This window comes from Tachypleus tridentatus, chromosome 13 (genome assembly GCF_004210375.1).
Source record: "Tachypleus tridentatus isolate NWPU-2018 chromosome 13, ASM421037v1, whole genome shotgun sequence".
Lineage (NCBI taxonomy): Eukaryota > Metazoa > Arthropoda > Merostomata > Xiphosura > Limulidae > Tachypleus > Tachypleus tridentatus.
In genome coordinates, this window is record NC_134837.1 from 94,574,369 (window position 1) to 94,588,409 (window position 14,041).

The following is a 14,041-nucleotide window of genomic DNA, read 5'->3' on the forward strand; positions in this document are numbered from 1 at the left end:
TTTTGCCTGAGGCAAGTGAAAAGCTTTTACTACTGATCTTGTGTTCATGGATCCTCCTATTTTACAAGGTGATGCAATTTTCTTCCCCTCAGCAGGGATTTGGCCTTTTAATATATCTTTTTATGGGTGGTATTTGTGCCTCATATTTCTGTTTTAAGTGACATTAAGTATAAAGGATATCAAGATTTTGTAAATTCTGTATTGCTGATCTGAATATATATTTACAATATGAGTGTATGAATATGTTGAATCAGAAAGAGCTGATATGTACTTTCCATCAGAGTAATCAATTTCTTTTTTGCATTGCACTACCCATGCAGAGCCAAACAGTGTCAAAATGTAATTTTGATACAAGCAGTGCCATCATGCAATGTTTTGTTACATGACTTACTAACTTACATATTCAAAGTTGTTTTAATTGTATCATACCCAACCTGCTGCATGTGTTTACATATTATATATACACCAGAATATTATTGTTACAGGCCTTGGAAAAGCCATCTCTTCCTCTTGTTGTATCGGGTATGATGATGGTTGTTGTTGCACTGCTGACATTGTTCCTGCCAGAAACTTTGAATCAGAATTTGCCACACACACTGGAAGAGGGTGAGCAGTTTGGAAAAGACCAAAGGGTTTGGGATTGCCCTTGTTTGACACACAAGTAACTATTACTTATATCAATAAAGAGAAAAATATTTTTATTAGATAAGTAGAATTAGTGATAAGTACAAATTTCATCTTTAATGGATTATTTATTTGTAAACATACTAATGGTATGACATCCAGAAAAAGTAGTATTTCATTCCTTTGTTGGGAATTGGTTCTATAATTTTACTCGATATGTTCCAGTTTCTTTAAGGAGGATAATAGGTAAAAGTTTACTAATTTCAGAAATGTCAATGGTATATTTATGGATATAATATCATTTGCAGTAATATGAATTTTTAGCTGTTTTGAAACAGGAAAAAAATATTCAAATACTGGATGAAAAGGCATTATATATGCTTTATGCACTTGTAATGTGAGCTTACATCAATAGCATTTAAGCAAACAGTAAATGAAAAACCATTTTCCAATGTAGGCAATGCCAAAACAAAGATGTGTTGATTCCTGGAAGTGTTCTTTTTGGTTTTAAGTATTGTTAATTATTGGTATGGTTGCATCCAGTAACAGAACACATGAATGATATGGATGTGGGCACGATTGGTGATAGGTGACAACTGCAATTTCAAAGAGGGTAAAACTTTGCTGTTTAAGTGATATATGATCATTATAATTGATTTATCAGGTATCAGGTGATGATTAACTTGATTGAAAATATGCTTTGGATTTCCTTATCCAGTTTTTCTATACCTCTTCATTTTTAACAGTCATGTCTTACAAAATTTTCTAAATAGAAGCAAAATTTAAATAATTGGATAGTATGTGAAGTTAAAAAAACCCAAAAAAACTAAGGTTTTGTTAACTATTATGATATACAATAATAATCAAAATCATGGAATCCTTAACATAACATGTAGTAACAATCTTTAGTCACGTCTTACTTTGTGTTAATTTTAAATTTGGAATTAAATAGTATGGGTTTTTCTGCACCATAATTGCAGAATGAAGATTGTTGCAGTGAAGAGTAATATGCAATTTTGCCACACGATGTTTGTAAGATCTGTGTAAAATGTAGTTAACATTTATAACTGCACCTATTCTCGTAACACAGCATAGAGTATCATAAACAAAGAATAATAATAAAATTTAATGTGAAGAATGTATGGAAGTAAATTAATGAACCATAAAAGCTTATATCATATTAATGTTCTAAACTTGTAGTCATGGCTGTTTCATATTTTACATTTATGAAAGACACACTTCTAAAGATTCCATGTAAGAATTATAATCTAAACCCTTGATTAGATCTAAAGTGACATTGTTTTTTACACACAATTTGTCAATACAGTTATTTAGTTTAACATAAAACAGGAGTTTATACATTTATGTATTGTGTGATTATTACACACACACCTATAAACCTATTTTTGTGTCTACTTGTAGTAATTACTAGGGAATTCCATCTTTTTCATAAATTACTTGTAGAACTGTGCAGTGATTCATTCTTTGATGTATAATTGTTGACAAACATAGCCATCATAATTACATTCTGTGTATCTAGTATGGCTTTCTCCCAGACTGTAGTGGCAATCACCATACAAAATTTGTTTTCAGATAAATGTTTATCTTTCCCAGGAATTTTGCTTTCTTTCATGGAGTTTCCCCACCTCAGTGGAGTAGCAGTATGCCTGTGGAATTATAAGGCTAGAAATTGAATTTTGATACCTGTGGTGGGCATAACACAGACAGTCCATTGTGTAGCTTTGTGCTTAACTATAAACAAGCTAAACTATCTTTCAGGGAGTCACTATTTTAGAAGAAGAAAGTTGTGATGTTGATACAGTTGCTCATAAGCCAATGATACAGTGCTGTTTTACTAGAAGAAACTGAAAAGAACGACAGTTTAGAATAACAATACAATTATGCTATATTTATAAAACAGAAAAGGAAACCAATAACTTGGGTATGATATTGCATCTGTAGTAAGTAGTAATATAGCCATGGGCTTTCTGAACTACTTAATAAAAACTTTATTCACCGTAGCCAGTCTGTAATGCTTGACAGGTATGATGCAGACAGTGGATTATATCACATTTAGCATAACAAATGGGAAAACTACCTCCTAGTATTACATTTTCTTTTTTTAATATCTCAAATTATGTATTATGACCAAAAGAAATCACAGGAACATTTTGTGAATAGGTACTATTGAATTAATTCTTATATTAGTAAATGTGTTTGATGCAATTAGAAAAGAAATGTATGTTTAGAGAAAATAGTTAACATACTCTTGGTAGAAATTGTATTCATGTTGAATTTATCAGATACAGTTACTTGAGTACAAATGAAAAATATTCATAATTAGTATGCATACAGAATGAATTGTATATAGTTTCAAAGACTATATTTTGCAAAAATGCATCTTGCATGGACCCATCAGAATACCCTTTTTTGTTGGTATTGTTTATTTTGCAACCAGTGCCAGTAGCATAGCTGTATGTCTGCAGACTCACACTACTAGAAACCAGGTTTTGATACCAGTGGTGGGCAGAGCAAGGATAGCCAATTGTGTAGCTTCATGCTTAATTCTAAACAAACAATTTATTTTTGGAAATATTTCAAGAAAAGGGAATTTACAGTTTACACTTAACATCTAAATTTACTGGTTTATAACATAAAATAATAATCAGGAAAAATGAAGGAACAGTTGGTCCATATAGGCTGCCCCATCCAATAAACTAAATCTATTAAAAAATTAAAATTCTCAAATCCAGCTTTTATCATTCATGTATTTATCAAGCTTTTTCTAAATTCACTTAAATTTACTACCTCCACAACATCTGAATGTAACTTGTTCGAAAGGCTAACCACTTTGTTAGAAAAATAAAGCTGTCTTAGGTGAAGTTAACTCCCACCTTGCCAAAATATATACTCTTATCCCATAGTTTTACCATTCTCACCATTAAGTATGAAAAATAAAGCGTATCACTACTATCAATTCCTTTACAATCTTAAACACCTTAATCAGATCCCCTTTCACTTTTCAAGAGAAAACAGTTTCAAAGATCATAATTTCTGCTCATAAGACAACCTATCCATCTATCCCAGGCAACATTCCAATAGTCTTTCTCTGAATCCTTTCCAACAATTCAATGTCCTTTCTTGAGGTGAGGATCCCAAAATTGGACACAGTACTTAAAATTTGATCCAACCAGTTGATCTGTACAACGTAATAAATAATAATAATAAATAAAGAACAAAAACTAAGTTCTTACTTGAAAAGGGTTTTCTTTCTGTGGTAAATTAAACCATTATAATTTAATGATATTGTCTTCAGAAAAAAATGGAATTGAAGATCCAAATTCTTGGGTATTACAGGGTTACAAATTTAAAAATAACTTTTTTTGTACATTTTTCATCATTAAATTTTTACATTCTATCTTTTTGTCTGGTAGGAGCTAATTCATCAGATCATCTTGCTTAGGTGCATTGTATTGCTGTTTTTTGTGTATACATGTGCTTGTGTCTATGAGCACATTAATTTATTTTCTGTTTATTAGCACAATGGTACAAACTGGAACAATTTCCTTACAAGTAACATAATATTTTTTAAAGCAATTGATACAAGTTTCTGAATAATTTTTAAGAATTAAAAACTTTTCCATCTTTCATTCTCCAGCATTTAATAATTCTGAAATATTGTACAAAACTGAGAGTTTTTGAAACATTTCTCATTATACCTCAAGTGATCAGTGCTTCTCTCAGCATCGTGCTCATCCCTTTCAGATAATTACATATCATTTTTATGGTTTATGACAGTATTGTTGTTCAATTAAAAAATACAATAATTAGCTTAGAAGTTTGTTTACTTCCCCATGCACATAAGAACTTGTATTATATGTATAGTTTTATTTTGTTGAAGTCGAAGATTTGACATAAAAATATTTATTATAATTTGTAGGAAGCATAAGCAAGAGTATCCTCATCAGGAAGTTGAAGAACCTTTGCAGTATCTTTGAATTGTAGCCAAGCTGCACTTTCTACAAGATTCTTCCACCAAAAAGGGAAAGATGTAGCATTAGGACTTTCAGATTTAGAAAAGTGACTTAGTAGAGCACAAGTTTTCAAAATGTCTCCAGAACCAAATTGTTTACATTTATAAGATAGAGAATTAACTTATATAATTTTGAGAACTAAATATTTTCTCTTTTAATAACATTGTTAACTTGTTATTACCATTTGAAAAATAGTGATTATTAGTTAATACTTGTTTGTTTGTTGTGTTTCTATATATAATATATATGCAAGTTAGTGAGATTTCTGTTTCAGTTTATTAGATCAGTTATATTTTCTGTTGTTAAATTACTTTTTGAATCTTTTTTTTTTTAAGGTCTGTAATTAAAATATTATTTACTTAAATACAGAAGGATTTGAGTTGTGTATTATTCATGAACAACTTCAAAATAACAAATAATCAAATGCATACAAATACACCACCTTGAATCTCATTTGTTTTAGATAGTTTATCATTCTGTATACTTCTCTTCATCACTGTGATTTAGTTGAAAGAGATAAACATTGCTGCAATTTATTTAGTAGAAAATACAGTGCTGACACTTTAACACCACTACTTAAATATTATGTAGGTGTACATTGAATGATAACACAATCATATAAAATGTTTCTTGAAATGGCTCTCCAGTTAATGGAACATACTCTGTTTTAATGTAAACTATCTTGTATTATAGTAAATCCAACTTACTTGCCAGAAATATGTAGTGAGATATTTTGGACTATTTATTATAATTGAACTGCAATTAATTCCCTTACTCCTCACTTAGAGAAAAAAAATCATAACATTCTTTCCTGTGTTATTGGATATTTTCTTTTTCTGCCTGTGAATGAGTTTTTAACCTAAGTATCAAATATAGGGTATCTGAAAAGTCTGGAACCAAATGCATTTCAACAAACTTTACAGAATGTGTTCCACATGCTGTACCTTGAAAAATAAGAGTGGATTAAGGGACAGTATTAACTTGACTGACTCAATTTTGACAGCACCATAATAATTTGCATAACTGAAATTAATTAAAGCTATGTATTACCTATGATTCCAGACTTCTTGGATACCCTGTAGTTAAATGCAGAAATGTAAAAGTTCCAAGCTCATATTTCTAAATTACAGGAGAAAAGTAATGTGTTAGAGGCATGCAATTCAGTTAGAGTTGTGAGATCAGCAGTACCTTTATAATTGTGAATGCATAATTTCCTCCAAAGGAAACAACTGCTTTTTTAAAAATCTTCTTGGGTACTACAGTTGTTACAAATAAGTTATCAACGTTTTACACATAACAATCAGTATAACAAACTTAAGTTGATTTCAATTTATTACATTAAATAAAATGCCTGTATATTTATTACATTTTTTTAAAAATATAAATGAATATTGCAAGACGTCTATCAAAATTTTTTGCAGTATTGTTGCATTTGAAGGATGTCCTCTGTGGTTATATCTATTATAAAAGAAGAAATAAGCTTCTATATAATTATCAAAATAATCTTTTTTGGTATTATTGGCTTATTAATTATTTTTTTTTTACATTCTCGAAAATAGTGCAGTTTATGATATGTGGCCTTTGTATATTAAATTTCAACAAATTTTGTTAGACTTGTATGAACAGGAATCCAAATTGTATGTGCATATAAAAGAATAATTTTCCATCTTAGTGCTACCTACACAGTTTCCTAATAATGCTTCTTAGCAGGATTTTTAAAATATTTATGGTAGTATAATTTATTGTTTTTATGTACATATGCTAGGTTTTAAAAAAAAATATGTAAAACAATTGGAAGATTCCCTAACATAAAAGTTATTTTCCTGTGGACTTTTTATGTACAGTAAAACATTATTCAATAAGTTGCTTTAATTTTTTATGGGCATGTGTAAAATTTCAGCATTCTAATAAAGTAGTAAAATACAGGCTTACCTTGTCATTAATAACTTATTCCTATCTTTTTAATTTACTTTAATCGAAATGAAATATCATTGTAAGCTCTTAATTTTTTTCCAGTAAATTATATAATGTGATTAATTAATTTGTTAATATTGCTTTTAGATATTTCTAAATCACTAAAATACCACTTAGATTTTAGTATCAAAAATATTAATGTACGGTAAGACCTGCTTTAAACTAATTTGTTATAAGGCTTTTGTCTCCTTGAGAGACTTTTTCCAAAAGAGAAAAAAAATTAGGAAAATCCCTAACTCTCTCAACACTACTTTTTCATACTAATAGTAGTAGTGCATTAAATATTTTATTTAATAAAATAATGCAACAAAGAACATAAAATAACAACATGCAGAAAGCAGACAATATCCTGTAACCATTGCAATTGTTCTAGAAATTCAATATGAACCAATAAAATTATCTATCTACATAATATCTTACCTATGAAGGGGGGATTTTCTTAAAAAGTACTCTAAAAATCTGATTTTTTTTCTATTTGATGGCTGTAAGTAAACTAGATTGAAAGTCTAATAAAAAATTTGTTTTGTTTTCCCAGTGAATAATATTAATGAATAATTTATATTAAAATTTACCAATACCTCAATAGAGCACTTATGGGCCAAGCTTTGTTATGTGTCTATATCTCTGTAAAATGTTAAAAAAAAATCTGTGTGTGATTTATACAGTTCTTAAAATTATAACTACTGAAAAACCTTGGCCCTATAACTAGCACTCAACTGCATTGTGCCATATCTTTCCAGCTTGATGGAGATGGTTACTGTTTTTCAAGTGTTCTCCTTTACCAGATTATATTATACCTAGAATGAAGAGGTGAAAAGCAAACAAACTGTAAATAAGTAAGAAATTCTTTATTGAAGACCCAGTTACACATTATTTAACAAACTAAATTCTAGTATAGTGAACTCATCCATAACACCTAACTTTATAAGTATTTCAAACACATAAAATGTACATTAAAAATAATTATTAAAAACAACAGTTTTTGTATTCCATGAAAACTTTTATTCTTAGCAATTTTAACTTATACTGGGCATTTTCAGCAAACTCGCTTTATTATTTAACCAAACATTAGCAAAGTTTGTTAATAAATGTTTTAAGAGTGTCTATGTGAGTTAAGTCTAGAAAGTAAATATCACTCCAATCTTTCCATATGACCCTGGCTATTTTATGATTATTTCTAGACAATAAAATATATTTTTAATGATTTTACTGTATATAAATCATAAACACTCATGTGATTTGTTATAGTAAATTTCCACAAAGACATGTAGAAATCAATGTGGTCTTTACATTTCTACAGTAAATTCAGCTATAGCAGGTTAATAAGAATAGTTATTTTGTATTAGAGTACTTCAATAGATCATAAATGCAAGCTTTTATTACAATGTAACATTATACTAAGAGGTATAAAGCAAATATAAGGAACTGAATCAAAATGATCTCCTTCACCCATTCTGTGAACTCCTTCAAATGCATGCTACATCCCCAATTATCTGTTTATATAAATAGACTCCTAATTATCACTCACAAATTTAGCTTTGTAATTTATCAGTCATTTAAACATAAAACTACCACCACTCACACTATTTTATTGTTAGTCATACAGTTAAAGACATACTTGTGTGTTAGGTAATCCCACTTTCAAGAACTTTTCTTGCAGGAAAATGAATTGCTTTGTCACTAATATATTTCAAATCCACCCTACCCTAATCATCTGCAAATGGTGGAAACTAAATATGGCAGGAAAGCATTATGCACTCTGTATATATTACCCTCTGAAGCATAACTGAAATAAAGGAGAACACATAACTGTTCATATAGTTTCATGTTTAGTGAATTTTACTGAAGAATGCAATTTATTCTTACCCTTTCAGTTACTGATAACAAATGTCTTGACTATTGTGTATAATGATATAATAAACTGACATAATTTGAGTATCTACACTGGATATATGCATAGAAAAACATTTTATTACAAAGTCTAAATGGATATGCTCAAAATAATTTTTGATAATCTATGTTTGGGGTATAATTAAATCACATAATATACTTCCCAGATTAATTTTAGACTGATCATTTTATTATATGAAAATTTTTAATTATTGTCTTGAAAATAACCAACTCTAAAGAACATGATTATGGCAATATACCATTTTGGGTATTTGTGTACGTGAAAAAGTAGTAAGATATTCAGCTAATAAATTTTCAAAACATTAATGTTTACTAATTAATCACAATTAAAGCTTAAGTCATACTTGCAATTTTTTAGTGTTATTGCTTTGAAATTAAATTGTCATGCCAGCAAAATGCTATGTTTAACACCCCACTATAGTCTGTTTCCTTGGTTTGCTGGAAAAACTTAATACAAACTCAAAATATTATATATGTTTGGATAGCTTTGTCCATCATGTACTATTTAGACATTATTATATACGTCTGTGTAAGGTATGTACTCAAGAAATTTGTCCCAGAACACTGGAAACATCAAATTGGACACTTAAGAAAGGCAAGCCATCATTCACAGTTAAGAAACAATGCCTTCATGTTTCAAGTAATTAAGTTTTAATACTGGTACTATGCATTATATATAAGTACATGCTGTTACCAGAGTGGCTTACTGTTACATAACTTTCAGAAAAGCATATTCCAAAGATAAAAAATAACCGCTTTGTAAAAATCATGGAAGTGTACCACAGTGTGTGGACTAGTTTTTGTGACATCCTGCCCTTGTATCTGATTATAACTTGTTTAAAATATTCAGATGTATTATTAATTAATTGACATATTGTTTTATTACATTGATTTTTCTGCATTGTTAGCTTAGTATATAAATTTAGGACTAGACAAACCAAAGCTTCTTGGGTTTAATAAACCTCCTGATATACTCTTAACAAGATAATCCAACTGATTATATAATGTTTACTAATCATTACAAGTAATGTAGTCAGAACATTACATTTAATTAATTATGCCCATTACTAATAGTTTATTTTTAGTTTTGTGTAAATACCAGGTTTTGATAAGAAGTGTGCAAATAAGTTAATGGCCCAGCATGACCAGGTGGTTAAGGCATTTGACTCATAATCTGAGGGTTGCAGGTTCGAATCCCCATCAAACGAGACGTGCTCACTTTTTCAGCTGTGGGGGCATTATAATGTGATGGTCAATCCTACTATTCATTGTTAAAAGAGTGGCCCAAAAGTTGGCAGTGGGTGGTGATGATTAGCTGCCTTCCCTCTAGTCTCACACTGCTAAATTAGGGACGACTAGTGAAGATAGCTCTTGTGTTGCTTTGCGCAAAATTCAAAAAACAAACAATAAGTTAACTAATCTTATTTATGTGGTTGTAATTGTAAAAAAACCACAACTGCTAGTATTCTTATGATAGGCCATGTCTGATTTGATTATGAATGTTGTGGTATTCTGTGGAAAAGTTTGACATAAATGAATATTTAAAATGTTAACCTAACAAGTGGGGTGTCCAACTAGAACACTATAACCATACCATACATTATGTATATTGTACAATTTAAGAACATTTTGGATTAAAATAAAATTCATCCAACCAGTTAAAAATGATAATTTAAGATGTAAAACATGAGTTGGACTTCTTAAACCAAAGTTTCTTCCTTGTGATGAATGAAATTAAGATTGCATCAGTTTTTATACTGGAATGATGGCTGCAGTGATATCTTGAATCACACATGAAGAAGCATCATTAAGTACTATGTTGAAAAACTAATAAAAGACCGATGAAAGAGGAGAGGGTGTTGTTTGCTAACACTTGTTAGGGCAGTTAATTAGTTAGATTTAAGAAAAGTCATTTCTCTGTTAATTTCTTATTATTTTCAGGTAATATATATTCTTTTTATATTATCCATCAGAAGTTCTAAAAGTAATATCTACAGAATCTGAATTTTCCTTATGTTTATTTCCTTATTGGAATACATATGAAATTTTATTTTTAGATAATAGTTACAAACTCTTCATAGTATGTAACAATAAAATTAGCTAGGGATATGTTTTTGTGAAATGAATAGTATAGTATGTAACAACATTTCAAGGGATTATATATGCCAGCATCATTAAGTACTATGTTGAAAAACTAATAAAAGACCGATGAAAGAGGAGAGGGTGTTGTTTGTTAACACTTGTTAGGGCAGTTAATTAGTTAGATTTAAGAAAAGTCATTTCTCTGTTAATTTCTTATTATTTTCAGGTAATATATATTCTTTTTATATTATCCATCAGAAGTTCTAAAAGTAATATCTACAGAATCTGAATTTTCCTTATGTTTATTTCCTTATTGGAATACATATGAAATTTTATTTTTTGTCAAGGATTTTATTTTTAGATAATAGTTACAAACTCTTCATAGTATGTAACAATAAAATTTGCTAGGGATATGTTTTTGTGAAATGAATAGTATAATATGTAACAACATTTCAAGGGATTATATATGCCAGTCTGTTGATCACATACCATCTAGCTGTAATTATTTACATTTTTATGTCCATCAGCCACTTTGCACTGAAATCATACAAAGTTATATGCCTCTATATAATTTTGTAACTTTTACTTTTAATAACATAGTTATGATTAAAACTAAAGTATTTTGGCCAAAATGTTGATGTATTGTTTCTTTTTTTTTCCTCGTTTTTGTTTCAACACTAATTTTTTTATTACTCATTAAATTAAGAACTTAAGTAAGATAACTATGTATACCATAACAAATAATTTCAAATAACATATACATGATTTTAAAAGACAATACTTTATAAGAAATTGACCATAAAATACTTAGTTACAATATCTCATCACTAGAAAATTACAGTATCTATGATTAAATATGATTCAACTACATTTAAAAGTCAGTTGTGTATTCCTTATATTTTTTTATTAATTACTGTAATAAATTTGAACAATTAATGGATATTGCTTTAATTGTTTCAATTTACCCAAACATAGTTTCAAATTCCATAAGCTAAATACACAAAATGTTGAGCACATTATACTAAAATGAACTTGGAGCTCCATCACATCTAGTCACAATCTATCTGACAGCTTGGATATGAATTGTTGCAAGTTTTTTGATCCAAAGATGATCCATATATGATTTGTTTTCCCAACAACAATAAATATAAGGTATAACTAAATCATCAAAGTTCCATATCCCCAGTCCAAACACATTTTCATTATCTAAGTGTAAGAATATTTTGTGTGTGTGAAAAGCTGTTATACACACTTCCCAAAAGTAACCAGTTTTTGAATGACATCATGCACACTACTTGCATTGATCTGGTATGTTATTCCACCACGATTATGATGTGAATTACTGATTTTCATATCCAAAATCATTTTATTATGACAACTTCCTGCAGATTCTGGACTATTCCAATAAGCTTTATGATCTTTATAATTCATATCAAAACTATCAGTTCAACATGATACAATTTCCAGAGTATTATACACTGAATAAATGATTTCATCCTCAACCTTCTTCATTTATTGTTTCTTTTCTGTATCTTTTTATTTACAATGATTACAGTAAAAGTTAACTTAGACCATTTGCAATGTATAAGTGTAAAAGAAATTATTTCTTTTTATTAAATGATAAACATTTCATGAATAATGCATCGTACAACTGAAAGACTTAATTTATGCAAGGTAAGACTAATAAGATGCAGTGCATGCAGGTTGGCACCATAAGAGTTACTTTTTAGGTAAAATATACCATAACCTTTAAAATACACTTTAGTTCAACAGAGACATCTTTAATTAATACACTCAGCTACAATGGTTTTCACAAATAAAGTATATAAAGAAGTTGTATATCCCACGTAAGAGACATTTTAGAAATATAATTATTTCTATGCCGTGCTTCTACCTCATTTGTCCTTCATGGGTGCAGCTGTATGTCTACAGACTTACAACATTAGAAATCAGAGCACAGATAGCTCATCATGTAACATTATGCTTAACTTCAAACAAAAAAATCTCCCTCATTCTTTTCACTTGCTTTTTATCCATTTAGTGTTATACTTTGTACATCATGGTTTGATTGCAACTTTTTCCAAATACGTATCCTGCTTGTGAAGAATTTAATTTTTTTCCTTTCTCTCAAATATATATTTGAAAAAAACAATGAGTTTGAACTCAGAAAACTTTATGTATATACAAAAACAATGCAAGATCCACTTTTAAATATATTAAACATTTTCCAAAGACAAGTTGCTGTTTTTATTTTAATATTCAGGTTGCAAATTTTTAATTCAACCACTACTAAAAATTGATTCAGTTTTTCCTTGGCAATAAATGCACACACATTTACATCTTGAAGATATCTATGAGTTTGTATAAATTTCAAATAACATAGGGAAATTAAAATATGACTACAAAATTAAATATAACTGAAAGTTAACAAAACGATGGCTTAAACTAATCATGAGCAGACCAGATACTACCTTAACAGAATGACAAAGAAACACAGTAACTAGAACAAATTCAAGTTAATTTTCTTGACTAGTGTTAAACTAAAACTAAATATTCTTAGAATAACTGATAAATATCAAACAATACTACATTAAGAGGAGTTAGAAGAGTTATAATATTCTAATATATCACACACAAAAGCTACTGTCTATGGATTTTGTACTCTATGAAAATACTTTCATCCATTCCAAGATATTTTTACTTGATCCAAAAAGGAATATTTTTCCCTAGCATGGCTCAAAAACTATGTTCACCTTTGCATGTAATGAGAGAGCAACTACTTTTATCTTTTTAATAAAAAAATAAATTACATGCCAAATAATTCAGTGTAAGTTTTGAAAATGTTCCCTCATAAGCATTAATGAAAATCCTGGATACACTTTATATTCAAATGAAGTTTTACAAGTCGGTAATCATAGTTTACTTATTATGTCAAAACCTTAACTATCATTCATATATTACTTAATTATTGTTCTATCTATGTAATTGATTCACTTGTGTCATACATTTGTGAACAATTTAATGTAACATACATACACATTACACTGTAAACATGTAAATTGTCATATACTTATATGTCTCAATCTTACTTTGTGGCTTCTGTACTAGTAATATTATAAAAACTGCCTTCAGCTTGTGTACTACAACAAACACAACAAAACAGGTTATAATAATAATGTTTTAATAGCTGTAGCTAGTATAATATATTATCATCTAAGATATAATAAACTTGACCAGCTTCCTCGATTTCACAAAATAATAATAATAATTACTGGTACAGTTCATTCAAACTATGACTTTCCAACTAAACTTCATTCAGCCAGGATTAATACTTGTGTAGTCTGCTGTAGCATCTTCTAACATGTACCAAATAAAATATTCCACAAAAATCACATTTACTATCCCAGACAACCATA

The 14,041-nt window shown here is 28.9% G+C and overlaps 1 protein-coding gene across 1 annotated transcript in view; it reads left to right on the forward strand.

The window, feature by feature from the left end:
* The window catches only part of LOC143238087 (beta-alanine transporter-like), a 55,604-nt gene extending 50,575 nt beyond the window's left edge, over positions 1 to 5,029 (forward strand). The window contains exons 10-11 of the mRNA XM_076478031.1: positions 486 to 661; positions 4,565 to 5,029. Of these exons, the coding sequence (XP_076334146.1) occupies positions 486 to 661; positions 4,565 to 4,622 (234 nt within the window). The 3' untranslated portion in view covers positions 4,623 to 5,029. The remainder of the gene's footprint in view (positions 1 to 485; positions 662 to 4,564) is intronic.
* Positions 5,030 to 14,041: the final 9,012 nt, after the last annotated feature.